The sequence below is a fragment of the Ranitomeya variabilis genome, chromosome 1, assembly GCF_051348905.1.
Source record: "Ranitomeya variabilis isolate aRanVar5 chromosome 1, aRanVar5.hap1, whole genome shotgun sequence".
NCBI classification, from domain to species: Eukaryota; Metazoa; Chordata; class Amphibia; order Anura; family Dendrobatidae; genus Ranitomeya; species Ranitomeya variabilis.
Window position 1 is genome coordinate 140,749,079 of NC_135232.1, and position 20,197 is coordinate 140,769,275.

At 38.3% G+C, this 20,197-nt stretch overlaps 1 protein-coding gene across 6 annotated transcripts in view; it reads right to left on the bottom strand.

Annotated features, from left to right (window-relative positions):
* MCTP1 (multiple C2 and transmembrane domain containing 1) overlaps window positions 1-20,197 on the bottom strand; it is a 1,325,457-nt gene that overhangs the window by 1,037,903 nt on the left and 267,357 nt on the right. The window contains exon 1 of one of the 6 annotated variants that reach the window (XM_077289280.1): window positions 6,287-6,457. The exons of 4 other annotated variants lie outside the window; for them this stretch is intronic. In XM_077289280.1, coding sequence (XP_077145395.1) covers window positions 6,287-6,343 — 57 coding nt within the window. In that variant the 5' untranslated portion in view covers window positions 6,344-6,457. Of the gene's footprint in view, window positions 1-6,286; window positions 6,458-20,197 lie in introns of those variants that run through there. One more of the 6 variants, XM_077289288.1, reaches the window with a different exon arrangement.

The following is a 20,197-nucleotide window of genomic DNA, read 5'->3' on the forward strand; positions in this document are numbered from 1 at the left end:
TGTTGGACACAGTCATGTTTCTGCCTTGAAATGAGGTTTATTGTACTAACAGAAAATGTGCAATCTGCATTCAAACAAAATTTGACAGGTGCATAAGTATGGGCACCTCATCAGAAAAGTGACATTAATATTTAGTAGATCCTCCTTTTGCAAAAATAACAGCCTCTAGTCGCTTCCTGTAGCTTTTAATGAGTTCCTGGATCCTGGATGAAGGTATTTTTGACCATTCCTCTTTACAAAACAATTCCAGTTCAGTTAAGTTTGATGGTCGCCGAGCATGGACAGCCCTCTTCAAATGATCCCACAGATGTTCAATGATATTCAGGTCTGGGGACTGGGATGGCCATTCCAGAACAGTGTAATTGTTCCTCTGCATGAATGCCTGAGTAGATTTGGAGCGGTGTTTTGGATCATTGTCTTGCTGAAAGATCCATCCCCTGCGTAACTTCAACTTTGTCACTGATTCATGAACATTATTGTCAAGAATCTGCTGATACTGAGAGGAATCCATGCGTCCCTCAACTTTAACAAGATTCCTGGTGCTGGCATTGGCTACACAGCCCCAAAGCATGATGGAACCTCCACCAAATTTTACAGTGGGTAGCGAGTGTTTTTCTTGGAATGCTGTGTTTTTTTGCCGCCATGCATAACGCCTTTTTGTATGACAAAACAACTCAATCTTGGTTTCATCAGTCCACAGGACCTTCTTCCAAAAATAAATTGGCTTCTCCAAATGTGCTTTTGCATACCTCAGCCGACTCTGTTTGTGGCGTGCTTGCAGAAACGGCTACTTTCGCATCACTCTCCCATACAGCTTCTCCTTGTGCAAAGTGCGTTGTATAGTTGACCGATGCACAGTGACACCATCTGCAGCAAGTTGATGCTGCAGCTCTCTGGAGGTGGTCTGAGGATTGTCCTTGACTGATCTCACCATTCTTCTTCTCTGCCTTTCTGATGTTTTTCTTGGCCTGCCACTTCTGGCCTTAACAAGAACTGTACATGTGTTCTTCCATTTCCTTACTATGTTCCTCACAGTGGAAATTGACAGGTTAAATCTCTGAGACAGCTTTTTGTATCCTTACCCTGAACAACTATGTTGAATAATCTTTGTTTTCAGATCATTTGACAGTTGTTTTGAGGAGCCCATGATGCCACTCTTCAGAGGAGAATCAAACAGGAGAACAACTTGCAAGTGGCCACTTTAAGTAGCTTTTCTCATGATTGCATACACCTGGCTATGAAGTTCAAAGCTCAATGAGGTTACAAAACCAAAAAAAGTGCTTTAGTAAGTCAGTAAAAAGTAGGTAGGAGTATTTAAAACAAGAAAATTATAAGGGTGCCCATACTTATGCACCTGTCAAATTTTGTTTGAATGCAGATTGCAAATTTTCTGTTAGTACAATAAACTTCATTTCAAGGCAGAAACATTACTGTGTCCAACAGTTATTAGATATATGAAACTGAAATAGCTGTTGCAAAAAAAAAAAAAAATTTTTTATAAAACATTAAGCTTAAGATTAATAGGGGTGCCCAAACTTATATATAACTGTAATACTCATACGTAAATTCAGATAATCCTCCAAAGAAGCGAGAAGAATAGGAAGTGTTACCTTAGATCTGTCTCCTACCAGCTTACATATTTGAACCCATTGTAATTTGTGGTACACCTTAATCTATGTGCGCCCACTAGATTACCTCCAAACAGCCCAACTAGAAACCAGCATTGAGTGGAGAAAGGAATACAATTGCGAATTATACTCTTATCAGCAAATTTTACGTGGTCTCAGGTTACAATACTTGTACTTTACAATGTTCTTGCATGGGCTACTATATCATAAATGGACATACAAATTGTAAAGCAACTAGCTTTACCTATCTGTGGTACATGTCATTGGCTGGATGACACGGTGTAACAGGCAATAGTATAGCCCGAGTCCAAACTATACCCAGGGTTAAAGCGGCCTAGGCTTGATTATACCTCGGGTATCTTATGGCCTAGGCCAATTTATACTCCGATGTATAAACTGGCCTAGGGCTAGGCCATTTCATAACCCCTCATGCCAGATTACACCCCCTTGATATCAGCAGCTTTGAGTGATATGCACAAAAATTACTTAATTTTTCAACATCTTATAGGGCGTTCAGGTTTGTCAGGTAAGTTATGTGCGACGATAACTGATTTAAATCTTAAAGTTCTAAACACATAGACTTTTATTACTTGAACCAGAAAAACGTCAATCAGTAAAATTATTAGACTTCCACAAATATACTGTATAGTGAGGCAAAGAATCCTGCCGCACTTCTCAGTAGTAACACATTAAAATAAAGAGATCTGCATACTTTTCAACCAATCAGAGACATGAAAAACCAGTGAAGTGATAAGATCAAGTTACAATTGTATTCCAAGGAAAACACACTAATCTTAATGGACAACAGTGTAATCTCAGATGTAATGACTGTTGTCCACAACCAGTCACATTGTATTGTAAGATCAATCTTCATCGTGTGATTAACAACACAAACACCTTCCCACTATGGGTGTCAGTTTTAGGTTATTAAAAAATCGCATCTAAAATCTGTTTCATTTACAAGGGCTCATAAAATATAGGGGTATATTGTAGCCTGGTTGGGTATAGTTTGGTCTAGCCTATATTACACCCCCGGGTATAGTTTGGCCTAGGACAGTTTATCCCCCGGGGTATACTGTGGCCTGGACCAAACTATACCCAGGTTTAATCTGGACAGGGGTTAATTTAGCCTGTTACTCCGGCATTCCACATTGCATTTCACTTTTCAAACAGCATCACATAGAGAGTAGAACCATCAACTGTCACTGTTCTAAAAGTGCACACGCTGACTGTCTGCTAGGCCTACATATCTTACAATTTTGTTCTGTACTACATGCACACAAGTTTCTCATCTTTCTAATTTTTTTTTTAAAGATTTGATTTTACTAACATTTTACAATATAAGCACAGCTCAAATTGTAAGGTTTAATTAAATATTAACTTTCCCACATTTACAACCATTCATTATTTATGATTCCCACAAGAGTTTACCAATTTAAATACATGACCTTTTTTCAAAACAGACAGTTGCTGCTAAATTAACTCATCCTCCCACTATATCATGGAAATAAATGTATATATACCAAACCTGTATATAAACTGCAAAATATAATGTGTACAAAGTGAAATCTCAATTTACCAAAAGCCAAATACGTATAATCAGTAGACAAACATAAAAGTGTTACTATAAAATGTAAATGACTATTCTAAATATAAAAATATTACTACACTTAAATGCAAAATAATAACTACACGTAAACAAACAAATATCTATACACATACACAAAGAACAGCTACATGTAAACATACAAATATTACTACACATAAACACAAAACTGTAGCAAAGCCAGGTAGGACAGGGTTAAATCTCAACTCCGCAGGGTTTGATTAGAGGCACCTGCATAGCTTTTTACTAGAAGCAGGAAGTAGGTTGACTTGGGGGGCAGCCTGCTGGGGAACTGCACAGTGTGTACATTCTGCTGGGAGCTGCAGAGGACAGTTTGTTGCAGACTATACTGAGCCAGGTGACCTGCCAGTATTGGGAGAGACTGAGGTCTGCGTCTTGGAGGAGAGGTGAAAAGACCTCTTGGTGCTCATCTCTCTGACAGAACTTGAGAGACAGCTGGACATTTATCTGTAAGGGTGAGACTCTGTATGGATTGTTTATTTTATTCCCTTATTCCCTTATGCCAGAGAAAGGCTTTTTGTTTTCCGTTTTGCTGAAAGTTTATGCACTTCAATAAACCTCCCTGTTTGACCCAAAAAATACGTGTGAATGCTGCCAGCTGCCTAAAAGCAAGTCAGTTCCTACACTATGTATAAACATTCAAATATTACTACATGTTAAAGAATAGCTACATGTAAACATATCAATATTACTACGCATAAAATGATAGCTACATGTAAACATATAAACATTTCTACACTTAAAAGGATAGCTACATGTAAACATAAATATTACTACACATAAAAGGGTAGCTACATGTAAACATAAATATTACTACACATAAAAGGATAGCTACATGTAAACATAAATATTACTACACATAAAAGGATAGCTACATGTAAACATAAATATTACTACACATAAAAGGATAGCTACATGTAAACATAAATATTACTACACATAAAAGGACAGCTACATGTAAACATAAATATTACTACACATAAAAGGATAGCTACATGTAAAAATGTAAATATGAATACACATAAAAGGATAGCTACAAGTAAACATATAAATATTGTAATATTGTATAGGGAAATTGCTAGGTTATTGTAACAGACCTATTGTGTTATTATGTTTTGCACTGGGATAAGGTATTTTTAAATAGTATTATATTAAAGTATTTGAATTTTAAGGGACTACATGTTATACACTGGATTATTTTCCCTGGCTTTGTAATATATGTTTTTTGTTAATTTTCTACATGTAAACATACAAATATAACTACACATAAAAGGATAGCTACATGTAAACATATAAATATTTCTACACATGGAAGGATAGCTACATGTAAACATATAAATATTTCTACACATGGAAGGATAGCTACATGTAAACATATAAATATTTCTACACATGGAAGGATAGCTACATGTAAATATATAAATATGACTACACATAAAAGGATAGCTACATATAAGCATATATTTCTACACATAAAAGGATAGCTACATGTAAACATAAATATTTCTACACATAGAAGGATAGCTACATGTAAACATATAAATATTACTACACATAAAAGGATAGCTACATGTAAACATATAAATATTTCTACACATAAAAGGATAGCTACATGTAAACATATAAATATTTCTACACATGGAAGGATAGCTACATGTAAATATATAAATATGACTACACATAAAAGGATAGCTACATATAAGCATATATTTCTACACATAAAAGGATAGCTACATGTAAACATAAATATTTCTACACATAGAAGGATAGCTACATGTAAACATATAAATATTACTACACATAAAAGGATAGCTACATGTAAACATATAAATATTTCTACACATAAAAGGATAGCTACATGTAAACATATAAATATTACTACACATAAAAGGATAGCTACATGTAAACATATAAATATTACTACACATAAAAGGATAGCTACATGTAAACATATAAATATTACTACACATAAAAGGATAGCTACATGTAAAAATATAAATATTACTACACATAAAAGGATAGCTACATGTAAAAATATAAGTATTACTACACATAAAAGGATAGCTACATGTAAACATTCAAATATTTCTACACATAAAAGGATAGCTACATGTAAACATATAAATATTACTACACATAAAAGGATAGCTACATGTAAACATATAAATATTGCTACACATGAACAAACTACATTGAAGCATAAAAGTAAAACTACATGTACACACATTGCTACACATAAAAACAAAAGCTCTACTTGTACTGCTACATAAAAGCAAAGTAGTACAATAGGTTACTAACACAGGAAACCTTACCATTTCGACAGGCATATAGAGTAAGACGTCTTACAGTGCTAGTGGGCGTATGGGGGCTCTCCTAACATAGATTTGTAGGATAACAATCATGACAATACACGGCATGATACCAATCACAATGCAGCCCTGCAGATAGTTTTCTTCCTTACAGTGTTATTTAATATTATAATAACTCAATTTCATGCCTATTTTACTTTTGGAGGACCCACTGTAAGTTTCAAAAAAATTATATTTTTAACCAACCTGATGACATGGCTAGCTGGCTACAATCGAAAAACACAAATTACTGAAATAAATTTCTGGTACCTAACTTTACGAGAATTCAACTGGAAATGACAATGTACCACAAACTATTGCATAAATTCATGTAAATAGTAATAGCAGCATTTTTAGCTCAGTGGTGTTTGGTATAGGCATTATACTGAGCACATAATCAGACAAGATCTCAACTACTATTACATCATGTGTCCAAGTTAGCTGTCCCACACACAGCTCTTATCATTTACCAACATGTGCTGCATGTGAATATGTCGGAAGATTCTCAACGTCTTATATACACTTTTATGCATTTACATTTTAGGATATTATAATAAAATTACATTATGATTTAATACATATGGAAAAGCAAAATGACCACCTCTATGATGGCACAGTAAGCACACACAAATCATACCCAACTAGCAGTGAAAGTTACAATAAAATAAGAGCATAGACTGTACCTGAGCAGACAGCAGTGGCAAGGTGCCTATATTTTTCAGCTTGCAGATGTCTAACATAATGCTGCAATAGTGGATAACACATCTTCAGACTGACACTGCACCTCCAGATTCATGGCTAGCCTATCCTGATCTGTACACATCCAGCTTCATGTACAGATATCACTTGCCTCTGCATTCAAATTGCAGGCAGTAATGGAGAGGGATGGGACGTGACGGAGAGGCACTGTTGCTCCACAATATGGGAAGGAAATGATTTACTGGTGTGGTGGCAGGCTTTTATATTGAAGCACAAATCTGCGCCTAGTATTACTACATTTTCGTATTCCGTAAGTTTGTCACATTGCAATGAACACAGCATTTCCTTCAGCTCAAGGCAGGCAAACAGTACCATGCAGTATGTAGAAGCTGGCTATATGTTGTTAAAGGGTCGAAACGAGCACAGATGACTAGCAAGACTTACCATAATATCCTTAACTTTCTAGATCTTGTTGTGTTCAATTTCACAAGGCAAATACGTGGAATGTAAGTCTTGGATGTGTGTCCCAGAATGTATCCATCTTATTTCACCTCCTTTCTACTAATGCTGGTTAATCTGAGAGAGGAGGTGATGGTATATAGGTGGGGCTTAGGCTGTTCAATTGTTCTGTCTGCAACAGAGAGTGGGTGAGCTACAGCCAACCATGTCGTAAAAGGCACCCACCATAACCAATCCGATACCACATACGAAGGACTACATATGTATGAACGCCTATATCTCCTCTTTCAGATCTCCTGTAACACTAAACCCTTATCTGCTCAGTCTGATCAGATTTCGGCCACACTGTTTATTTCAACAACTTGTAGAAAATTATGCAAAAATAATATATAAGTGCCTTCTTTTGTTTTCATTTCAAAAGATACTCCATGTAAGGGTATGTGTCCACGTTCAGGAAAACATCCGGATTAGCTGCGGATTGAACGCTGCGTACAGCCACAGCGCTCAACCCGCAGCGTCCAGATGTTACAGCATAGTGGAGGGGATTTTATGAAATCCCTTCTCCACTATGCGTGCGAACACGCACCCGGCTGCTGTGTTTCCAGACATGCGGCGCGTCTTTTTAGACCGCAGCATGTCTGTTTACCTTGCAGCAACGCTCCGTCGCAGAAAGGTAAATCACAGGGCCCTATGTATGTTTTCTGCTCCGTCTAAAGCACCGTGAATACGGACCGTGGACACGTACCCTAAGACTAATATAGTGTGCGTATTCTGGAGCAAGGCTTGAGTAGAAGGGTATAACACAAAAGAATTTAAGAATACCAAAAATAAAACTGTGTGCCCAGGGCTGCCACCAGGAATTGCAGGGCCCCACACTATCAACATTTTCGGGCCCTCTTGAGACTCTACCCAGGCTTCACCCCAGCTCCACCTCCACCACTCAAACCTTCCTCAGTCCCACAGCCCACTCTTGGAAAAACTCCGCTTTGGCACCACGTTCTCACCAATCATAACTTTGTTGCCATCAAACACCATACATACCTAGCAGCTTTTTGTTTTTGCAAAAACATTTTTTAAGCCACCACCACGACAAGGTAGACTCTTTTGCCAGTGACATACTCTACTCTAACCTATTAAACATTTCTTAAAATGTCCATTACTGTTTTTAGGTATATGTTTATTTTTTTTTTTTACGGAATGACTCGCATACATTTTTTTAAACTAGTTGAAACCAGATTGTGATAATTTTTTTTATAATCTGTACTTCTGAGTGCAGATTATTGTATTTTGTTTCCTGTATGTTTATAGAAGCTGCTCTCTTGCCTATTTGGAGATTTTAACATTGGACATATGCATGTACTGTATATATCACATAACACATTATAGGAGACTCTGTTTCCTTGGGAGAGTTCTCAGTATATGTTCTCATGTTTAGTGACATGCAGATTTCATGGAGTAAGAGTGATAATAAATGGTTGCACATCCAATTGGAAGAGTGTTTCAAGTGGGGTACCACAAGGCTCTGTCCTGGCCCCAGTGTTGTTCAACTATTTTTATAGATTATCTACATAAGGAACTGAAGGTAAGCTAATCAAATTTGCAGATGATGCGAAGCTAGGAGGGAGAGCTAACACCAGAGACGAAAGAGAAAGGATTCAGAAGGATCTACAGTAGATAAGCTTGAACAAAGGGCAGTGACTACTAGAATGGTGTTTAACAGGGAGAAATGCAAAGTTCTACATCTGGGCAAGAAAAATGAAAATTACATCTACAGGATGGGAGGAATAGAACTAAGCAACAGCGTTTGTGAAAAAGACTTGGGTATGCTAATAGATCACAGACTGCACATGTGTCAACAGTCTGATGCATCTGGAATACTGTGTCCATTCCTGGGCACCACATTTAAAAAATATATTGAAAAACTGGAGTAGGTTCAGAGAAGATCTACCAGGATGGTGAGCAAACTGCAAAGTATGTCCTACGAGGAACGGTTAAAGGATCTGGGAATGTTTAGCTTGCAAAAAAGAAGGCTAAGAGGAGACTTAATAGCTGTCTACACATATTTGAATGGATGTCACAGTGTAGAGGGATCATCATTATTCTCATGGAAATAATTGCACCTAGAAAGACGTGAAGCAATGGAATGAAACTGAAAGGAAGAAGATACAGATTAGACATTAGAAAAACAATTTTGAGAGTGAGGGTGATCAATGAGTGGAACAGGCTGCCATGAGAGGTGGTGAGTTCTCCTTCAATGGAAGTCTTCAAACAGAGGCTAGACAGACATCTGTCTTAGATGGTTTAGTGAATCCTGCGCTGCATTGAGCAGGGGGTTGGACACGATGATACTCGAGGTCCCTTCCAACTCGAACATTCTATGATTCTATGAATAATTATTCATTTAGATTTTCATTAAGAAGCCCTCCTACTGTGCATTCATTATGTTTTAGTTGCACCTTTTTGATCTTGTTACCTGTATAAAAGACACCTGTCCACACACTCAATCAATCACATTCCAACCTCCCCACCATGGCGAAGACGAAAGAGCTGTCTATGGACATCAGGAAAAAATTTGTAGACCTGCACAAGGCTGGGATGGGCTACAGGACAATAGGCAAGCAGCTTGGTGAGAAGGCAACAACTATTGGCACAATTATTAGAAAATCAAAGAAACATAAGATGACTGTCCGTCTTCCTCTGTCTGGGGCTCCATGCAAGATCTCGCCGCGTGGGGTAAGGATGATTCAGAGAAAGGTCAGGAATCAGCTCAGAACTACATGGAGGACCTGGTCAATGACCTGAAGAAAGCTGTGACCACAATGTCAAACATTACCATTTGTAAAACACTATGCTCTCATGGATTAAAATCCTGCAGGGCACGCAAAGTCCCATTGCTGACGGCAGCTCATGTCCAGGCCCGTTTGAAGTTTGTCAATGACCATCTAGATGACCCAGAGAAGTCATGGGAACAGGTCATGTGGTCAGATGAGACCTAAATAGAACTTTTTGGTATCAACTCCACTTGAGTGGAAAAGAAGGTTGAGTGCAACGCCGAGAACACCATCCCAATCCTGAAACATCATAATTTTTGGGTGCTTTTCTACAAAGGGGACAGAACGACTGCACTGTATTGATGGGAGGATGAAGGTCATGTATAGCAAGATTTTGGCCAATAACCTTCTTCCCTCAGTATGAAAATTGAAGATGGGAAGTGGCTGGGTATTCCAGCATGACAATGACCTGAAACACACAGCCAGGGCAACAAAGGAGTGGCTCCGTAAGAAGCATTTCAAGGTCCTAGAGTGGCCTAGCCAGCTTCCAAACCTCAACTGAATAGAAAATCTTTGAAGGAAGCTGAAACTCAATGTTGCCCAGTGACAGCCATGAAAACTGAAAGATCTGTATGGAGGAGGGGGCCAAAATCCCTGCTGCAGTGTGTGCAAACTTGGTCAAGAACTAAAGGAAACGTCTGACCTCTGTAATTGCAAACAAAGGTTTCTGTACTAAATATTAAGTTCTGTTTTCCTGTTGTATCAAATACTTATTCATGCAGTAAAATGCAAATTAATTATGTGAAAATCATACAATGTGATTTTCTAGGTTTCATTGTCAGATTCTGTCTCTCACAGTTGAAGTGTACCTACGATAAAAATTACAGAACTCTCCATTCTTTGTAGGTGGGAAAACTTTCAAAATCAGCAGTGTATCAAATACTTATTTTCCCAACTGTACATAGCCATCTCTCAATCCATTCACTGCTTCACCATATGGGAAGGGAAACCTCATTCCCAGGTGCAGAATCTGCACCCATCAGATATTTATTGCAAATCCTGTGGCTGTGCAATAAATGAATATAATGAGAACACCTCCTTACTGCAGCTTTAAAGGGAATCTGTCAGCAGGCTTTGCTATGTAATCTGAGGACAGAATTAAATAGGGGCTGAGACATAGATTTCCGCTATGTCACTTATTAGGCTGTGTGCTGTTGTTTCAATACAATGAGGGTTTTATGCGCAGGAGATTATCCCTGCTGGTCTGGCGCCGTGTGCATCTTGGTTCAACTCCGCCACCACCACTGATTAGAAGTTTACTGCCAATATAAAATGTACACAGAAAGCTGCTAATCAGTGGTATGGGTGGGGGCAGCCCTCTGAGCTCTGCTACATCTAAAACCTCTGATTGTATCACAATTGCTGCACCCAGTAAACTAAGTGATATATTGCTGGAGTCAGGGTCTCGTTTCCTACATTTTGCTGCTCTTAGATGAGTTATCAAAAACCTGGTTACAGATTTCTTTTAATGCTTATTTTTACTGTATATATGTACATTGATGTTTAGTACATCTTTTGGCCTTATTACATAAGGGGTTTATCTATTTCATTAATGTGATGAAACCACTTTGGTTGTCCTACTTATTCAGCAGGCAGAAGTGGCATTAATGTAGAAATGACAGTTTAATATTGCATGAATTGTTATGGATTACACATTTGTAAAAGTTGCTGGGTTTGATCCAAAACCATCTAGAATTTTAAACACCATGAGCTGCATTATTCTGTGAAATGCTGTGTTTAAAGGGATTGGATGTTTTTTAGGGTAGAGCCACGATATTAATATGGAGTCTGTCATATGACTCTGCTGTGGGGGAGCATTGGTGTGCTGGAGGCCGGAGCAGCCAGGAGAGAAGCGGTGGGCTGAAGGATAGCTGGAGTGTCAAGGGCACAGTGGTCTTAAGACACCCAGTGTGAGAAATGCTAGGTGGGTTTAAGCCCAGGAGAAGCTACAGCTGAATTTGAGGAGGGGGCTGTGAGGAGACATTGGGATGGACTGCTGAGCAGTATATAAGGGAAGGTTGTCTACTCTGAGGCCGGTGGCATGGCCTGGTTGGTTCTCTCCTGGGATGAAGTGGACTGAATAGAAGTGGTGGTTGTGGAGGAGAGTCGGTAAAAGAGTAATTGTTTTTTTTTTTTTTCTTCCATAAATCAATTGTACATGTGAAAATTAGAAACTTTGTAATACATCTTAGCAGAGAATTCTGCTTCTTACATTTTCACCATTCTCAATTCAAACGTAAAATGACTTCGGTGATTACAGATGTTCCCATTACTGAGATAGGAGATGACCGTTGGTGCTCATGAAGCTCTATGGAGAACTGTAACTGTCGTTTCCGGAGAACTTGCTGCAGAATGTGAAAGTCAGCCTCTAACTCCTCACTCCAGAGAATTTTAAAAGCACCACCTGTCATCTTCTACATCTGTAGCTTGAAATGTCTTCACTTAATACAGATTTTACCAATCAAATAAGAGGTAAAAATCAGTCCAGGAGACAAAAGAAGCAGATGATAAGATATATTACAATGTTAACACGACGGTTACTCTTTATGGGTTTTAGGGCTGGAGCTAATGGCGTATGGAGTGACCCTCCTACTGAATAAAAGTATGTGTTTAGTAGTGTTTCATAAATTTTGCAATTTGAGAAGAAATTGTGTGAAGTTACAATGGTCTACGTGAGCGAGATACAGGCTTGTGGTCCTGAGAAGTTAGAACGGGGATGGTGGGCGTTAAACAGTTTGTGTGTAAAGGACTGTTGAGATTCTAGAGAACACGGTGAGGTTAAAGAGACTTGTCAGCTCAGAAGGACTGTTCAAACAAAGTACCGCCACTCGGTGCATTAGGATGTGGCCAAACATTTAACCCCTTCACCACATAGCAATTTAACATTTTTGGGCTTTCGTTTTTTCCTCAACTTCCTCCCAGAGCCATAACGTTTTTATTATTACGTTAATATAGCCATACGATGGCTTATTTTTTTGCGGGACGAGTTGTACTTTTAAATGACACCATTGACCATATAGCATACTGGAAAATTTCCAAGTGTGGTGAAATTGCAAAAAAAGTACAATTCCACAATTGTTTGAGTTTTTCTTATTTATCATGTTCACCAAATGCTGAAACTGACCTGACAGTATGATTCCCCAGGTAATTACGAGATCGCAGATACCAAACATGTATAGGTTGCATCCCCTTGAGAAAGCGATCTGGAAACACGTGAAACGTGCGTCAGGGTCTCTGCCATCTGGATCAGGGTCTGTGCCTTTGCTCTCTGGTAAGCTCTGCCCCTGCTATACACTTGTCATTCTACTAAGTCTTTATTATTATGTAATTCTCTAACTGTGGGACAGTGCGTGTCAGCATATACCTTTAACTCTGGGACAGTGCCTGTCAGCATATACTGTACCTTATGTTCTATTCCCATTGTTATACTATTTTAGTACATGTGTGATGCTTTATATGTAATATCCATTGCACATGACCCTGTCCTATGTGTTACATGCATAAGATGTACTGTACAGATGCAAGAATGAAAAACCTATGTCGTTGGTCTTGTAGGATATCAATTTAGTAACAAAATTGAATGCTCTCATGACATGAACTTTTTTCTTTGTATATTTCATTTTAAAGAGGTGTAACATTTCTTCTCAAATAATTTTTGCTTTTTTAGTGTTATGTAGAGCTTATTTTCTATGTTATTTTCATTTATTATTTGACAGGTTCACCTCGGTCTTGAACCATGGAGACTTGCTGGATGAACAATCTATAGGAAGATCGATCTTGTGCAAGCCTAGATAGATGACCAGGGTCTTCTCCATAGTTATCTTGATAGTATCAAGTCATTGGGTCGTTGGTCTACCTCTTCTCCTTCCTCCTGCTAGTCTTCCGACCATGATGTCCTTCTCCAGTGATTGATGTCTTTCTATGATGTGTCCAAAGTAGACAAGTCTGAGCTTGGTGACCTTTGCTTCGAGTGACATGTCTGGCTCAATTTGTTCGAAAATTGATTTGTTTGTTCTTCTTGCATCTATGGTATCGATAACATCCTCTAGACGATGACATTTTCTGTCTTGTTGTTGATCATTTTAAAAAAATGGTGAGCCCGAAAGTCATAAATTATTGGAAGATTCCTTACAATTGCCTGGACTTGCACCCCAAAATCTCAAGTTTATAGATGTAATGTACAGGGTACTGTATGATCTGCAGAAACATTCACTGCCTTAGTTTGATTTTGTTTAATAGGAGAACCTAGCCTTAGAGGAAATTGTATCCGGAAACAAATTATTCAATTTCTTGGGAGTACTGAGTTGTTTTTTTAATACAATATAACTTTTTATATTGAACTAAAACACCTCAGGCCCTGCTTCCACTCATTTTAATTGGATTATATGCAACCTTGAAGCATTAAATCTACAGATAAAACCGAATTATATAAGATAATGAACTGAGAGCAGGAATGTGTTCCTCTGCACATTGATTTCAATAAATAGCTTTTCCACCTTCAACTTTCTAGATCTAGAGCGCCTGGAATCACTAACAGATGTTTCAGGCTGTTCTTAAATATCTGGGTTGTGGAGGTGGCAATATGGCATTTTTTCTGTAGAACCAAATGATCTCAGTGCATTGGAAGAATTATTTTTTAACTCTCCAATATTTAACCCCTTAATGACAGCCAATACGTCTTTTAACTGACCTGAGATATTAGAGAACAGCATCCCCATACAGGTGACAATCCAGCAGCTGTCCGCTGTCCACTATAGCTGACAGCTTGCTGTACCAGCCACGATCACTGTTTGCCCCATCCAAATCTGTTTAACCCCTTATATGCTGCTGTCAATAGTGACTACATCATTATAAATGGTTAACAGAGTCCCACACTCTTCCTCTTTATCCAAATTGGTGCCCTAAGATCATGAATGTATGGTCCTGATGTTTGCAATGGCAATTCATGACCAAATAGTGGCCTTAGAGTCTGATGGCTGTTGTAACCTGTTCAGAAGTCAGCAACATTTAGGTGGTAAAAATACACATTTTCATTTCGTCATACCACATTGCATTAATTCCTGTAAAGCACCTGAAGGGTTAATAAACTACCTGACTGCAGTATTCAATATGTCAGGGGGTGCTGTTTTTAAAATGGTATCACGTTTGGGGGTTTCTCAATATATGAGACCCTAAAGTCACTGCAAACATGGATAAGTCCCTAAAAAAATAAATTTTGTAAATTTCTTTGAAAAAAATGAAAAATTGCTGCTACATTTTTAAACCTCCTAAAAGGCTAACAAAATAAAATAACATTTTACAAATGGTCCTGATGTAAAGCTGACATGTGGGAAATGTTATTTATTAATGGTTTGCTGTGGTATGACCATCTGGATTAAAGGGATAATCATTCAAATTTAGAAAATTGCAAATCTTTTAAACTTTTTTTTTTACGGTTTTATATTTTTTATAAATAAACACAAAACATATTGACCTAAATTTACCATTATCATAAAGTATAATGTGTCATGAAAAAACAGTCTCAAAATCACTGGGATTTGTTGAAGGGTTGCAGAGTTATTACCACATAAAGTGACACTGGTCAGATTTCAAAAATTTGGCTCCGTCTTAAAGCCCAGGGGGAAATGTATTGCTTCTCGGCTTCAGAGGTGCACTGCGCATGAAGTCCAGAAGATGACTCACGCACACGGAGGAGGAGATCAACAGGAACAAGCAAAGCTACTGTATCTGTAAGCATGGCTAGAGAAAGCCGTACATATGCACAAGACTTGCAGACAGCTGGCGAAGACGCTGCCTCTTGCAAATTGTGTTCTCATGCCTACAGGGGCGTGATAACATGCAGAGAGGGACGACTAGTCTGTGGAAACTAACTTCTCATTGAGGCAAAAGGTTCATTTGCATAAGAAAAAATTAAGCTTATAAATACTTTTTTAAAAAATGTGTTTAGGTGACAGAGGTTATAATGGCACAGTTAGGCAACAAATTTAGCAATACATATACAAATTCTGGTGGGTTGAGGAGCATAGGGGACCTGACACGTTCACCTTTAAGGTTACACTTTATGACTATTGGGCTTCAATCACACATCATTATTTTTTATTAATATTTGTATGCCAAATCAAGTAATGTCTCCAACACACAGAACAGGTGTCAAACTTTTCAATTATACTTTTCTTCTGTAAGTTCCATTCCTGGTTTTAGCAAACACTGACACTGATTTTGGCTTACACAATGATGTAAAATACTGACCAAATACTGAACGTGCGAATGTCGCCTTTTAGAAGCCTTTGTTGTAGGGATTCTAATGACTGTTTAAACTTTCCGTCCAAGCACAGTAGAAATTCTATTTGTCCGTTAGATCTCAGCTTTGCACAGTGCTTTCTATCATACCTGAATAACTTACAAAGCAGAGTAATAGTTAAAACCTCCTAATGGTCCAGTAATATATTTCTCATGTGCACCTGTCAAAGTCGCTGCCGTTATTAAGCTATCATTTTTTTTCAATGCTCATTTCCAGTGTTATTTCCAATCTCCATCATCATTAATGACACAATTCGTAGACATACCTATATGTTATCAGTCTCTTCCATTTTATATTTTTGGCTTTGCAGGCATTATATAATGTTTCACTTATCTTTTGATAGAGCTGTCCTGACGGGACAGCACATGTAGAGGCTTCACAGGGTCTTACGTGACATTTGCTGGGTGAACTTAGTAGGAACAGCACAATTATTAGTATTTGTGGTATTGTGACTCCTAAATGACTGTGATCACAATATTACATGGAGGTCTGAAGATGTAGACGGTATTGTCAGTGGTGAAAGCTAAGAAAGAAAAAATTTTTTACACATTGAAGTGAAAGCCCTGCATTAAAAATGAGGGTCATAAAGGAATTGTATTATCGGGAATTCATCATAAACTTATTTTTTTCAGATTTCTTCCTTCAAAGGGGTTTTTCACCACAAGCTTGTCTCTTACAAATAGACCTGTGGTGATCTTAAAAGAAAAACTTATACTCACTGACTATACCCCAGTGTTCCTCCCCGCTACTGACCCTGGAACTACCCTTCTGCCATTCTCGTTCCCTCTTTAAATTCGTAAAGTCATGTGATCGCTACAGCAGAACAGCCGTCACTAGTGATTGGCTACAGCCGCAACATGACATCCTCCACTACAAGAGAAAGAGATAAGACTAGTGGGGATACATCAAGCAGTAAGGATAAAGGCCAGGACTCCTGTAGTTGATCAACATAATTTAAATTAAAGACCATCATGCGCCCATTTGACATGACACAATATCTGAGTGCATAACCCCTTTAAAAATAATATGAAGAGTTTAAACAGCACTAAGTAGGAGAAATGTAAAACTTTTTAGCCTTTTTTACAATTTTTGTGCTGCTTTAGCACCAAGAATATGAAAACAAAGTATTAAAATGGAGCCCAAAGCTACTATAAGTACCTTCAAGCCGGTCCCTAACACTGCTGAGCTGTAAGCTGTCTGCACTAAGGGCTCTACAACCTCTCCCTCCGCTCTTGAGTGGCAGATGTAGCATCTAACCAACAGTCTGCAACAGCCATCGCTGGAAAGAGTAGAGAACAGCCGCAGGGAGATCAGGAATCCTGTGTGGCTCCTTATGCTATGTTCACACGCAGTGTTTTTGCAGCATTTTTTATGCAAAAAAAGAAGATGGATTTTACAGCAAAAGCTATGAGGTTTCAGAAATCTCACGCACACGTTTGCTTGTTTTTTTCCTGACTGAATTTGACAACTGAAGCATGTTTGAAATCTGCAGCATTTTTTTCATTTGTAGAAAGCATTAAGTGAAAACGTTCTGCAAAAATCGTAGCCAAACCAGTGTTTCGAACACAGAGTTTTTGCTACCAAAAGAGCAGGTTTTCACTGCCTAAAAAAGCTGCAAAAATGCTGCATGTGAACATAGTGAAAGGAGTCGAGCAGATTGATGTACTTTCTAGTTTTGTAAAAAGAGAGTCAGCGTAGCTTCATTTTTTCATATAACAGAACCCAGGCTCAAATCCCCAACCAGACGTAAAAAAAAAACTTGTTAGTAAATCCACCAGGTTCCCAGGGCCAATACCTCAGTGTAACCTTTGACTCTGCTTTTTTCTATTAACCACAAATTCAAGCCCTTACTGCCACCTGCTGCATGCATCCAATTCAAAAACATTTTCAGCTTTGAATCAACAAAAAATGTTAAAGCATGCCCATGTTGTTTCCAGTCTAGACTACTGCATCTTACACACGATCTATCCATATATAGTTTTACTGTTCGAATAATTCAACTACCTCCTCTATACTCTTCTGCCTCAATGAGAATATTTCCCATCTTTGAATTCTTCAAACGCAACCTGAAAACCCACCTCTTCAAAAAAGCCTACAACCTGTAATACACGCTGGACGTCCTACTTGCTCTCTGCAATGTCTATTTTATACATTGTATTTTAGAAGAAAAAAGAAGTGATTTTATTTGAAGAGTGGCAGAATGTGTTACAACAATACCTACGGAACATGGTACCACCTGCAATAACCCTGCTGCTGCCATCACACTGCCATATTAGCAGCTCTTACTCTCACCTAGTCTCCTTCTCTTCCCTTGTAGACTGTAAGACTTCACAAGCAAGTTCCTCACTCACATTCTACCCATCCGTCACTTAGCCGGGTTTAGGCATACGTTTTGTACCTTGTAAAGCCTTTTTGATTGTTCTCTACCTTGGAATTGAGAATACTATAACATAAATAATAATAACAATAAAAATAACCTATTCTCAGCCATCCCGTTATTTGCTCCTATATCTTCTAGCCTGGCCTACCAACAAAAATGATCTAACATTGCTCTTACTGCATGCTAACGAGAATCAGCCCTCCATACTACCACTTCCCTGAGTCTCTTATAAGATAGGAATTATATATAGGTCTACCTCCTATTCCTGTAGACAATGATGCTAAATTATAAGGCAATTTTACACTCAACAACTTTTCAAATCGCTGATGAACTAGTAGTTTGATTTACACATGTGAGGCATCATTTTGGACTACTGAGAACTCTTGTGAGAGTAAATCTTCAGGTAACACCTCTTGTACATGTTGACATTTATACTTACTGATCATGATGCAGAATACAGTAGTTTATCCAGAAGCACGATCAATGGAAGATCAGCTTTGAATGTTTTCGGTCAATTGTCCCCATATTTTACTGTAAACCACTGAATTTAGTGGATTATTGCCCACTGGGTCTTGTGCCGGAACCCCAACTGATCTCTCGTCATAGATTTTATATTCTATTTTAGTTATGTAGGGTCTCAATACTACCTCCTGACATATTTTAATGATGTCAGAAAATACAGAGCTAGAAAAGGTTACCTTGACTCAGATAACACAGCACTGGGATATCATGGAACAAAACAAAGTGTTGTTCAACACCTAACTGGACATCGGACAATATCTTGTGCAATGTTTAGTTATCTTAATCCTCTTAAGTAAGATAAACTTCTGTGACTACTTATCAAGAATTATATAAGTATGTTAATAGGTAATTATAGACCAAATATCTGTAATAAATATTGATATTAAACTATTTTCCAAAATGATCTCCAATCTCATATCCCCCTCCAGATATACAAGTCGGGTTTTTCTCCAAAAGGGAAGTGAGAGACGACAATACAAAAACTCTGTTCTTAATCTCTTTGGACTGGCTCTAAACATAGAGTTGGTTAATACTTAATTAAACCTAAAGTCAATGAAGGAATGGAATTTCTGAACATTAGATTAGACATCCCTATTTACATATATGCTTAAATGGTTTCATCACAAAAAAGATAAGTAATGGGTGACCCTTGAGATGGAAGCCTTACAGGGAAGCTAGACTCCTCTACTCTGTTTGACCTGTTGACATTATACTGTCTTCTCTCTCAATTATATCCACTGCTCTCAAGCTCTGTGACAAGAATTCAGCCCTTTTAGGCTTATTTTATAACTCTAATTCGCTTTAGTGTTTAATAACACTTTCTCTAAAGAGATGGTCCAGTCACACATTCTGGGTCTATCTGAATCAGAAGCTCCCCAAGTCATACATTGCATGTAGAGATGTATAGTGCTGTCCACTGACATTTTCCCAAAGGGACAGGCCAAAAAAGCATAGCTAGTATACCGTCTCTAACTATCTCTACATCAGTGGTCCCCAACCTTTCTGACCTTGGGAACCACATTCAGCTCTGCAGGAGGGTTGTGAGCCACATCCAGCTACAGCCCCCCTCACAGTAGTGGCAACCAAAGCCCTCATTACGGGTATAATGATAACCAAAGCTTTTCCACACAAATTACCCCAAAGCAGTATACCAAGATCCAGGGGTTCCCACCACACCCCACCACATTCAGCATTCTCCTGTAGTGAGCTGGCCGGCTGTGACTGTTCCGTTATCATTGACATAGAATCTGTGACAGACACTGCCCCCGTGTGGCCAGAAGTTATACCTATGCCGAATGTGATTACAGAGAAACAAACTGTATTGGCTAAACTTCCCCCTGTTGTGTCATGTGAACAGGAAGGGGAGGGAAAGAGAGAGCCCAGGAAACTTTTGGGTGCAGAG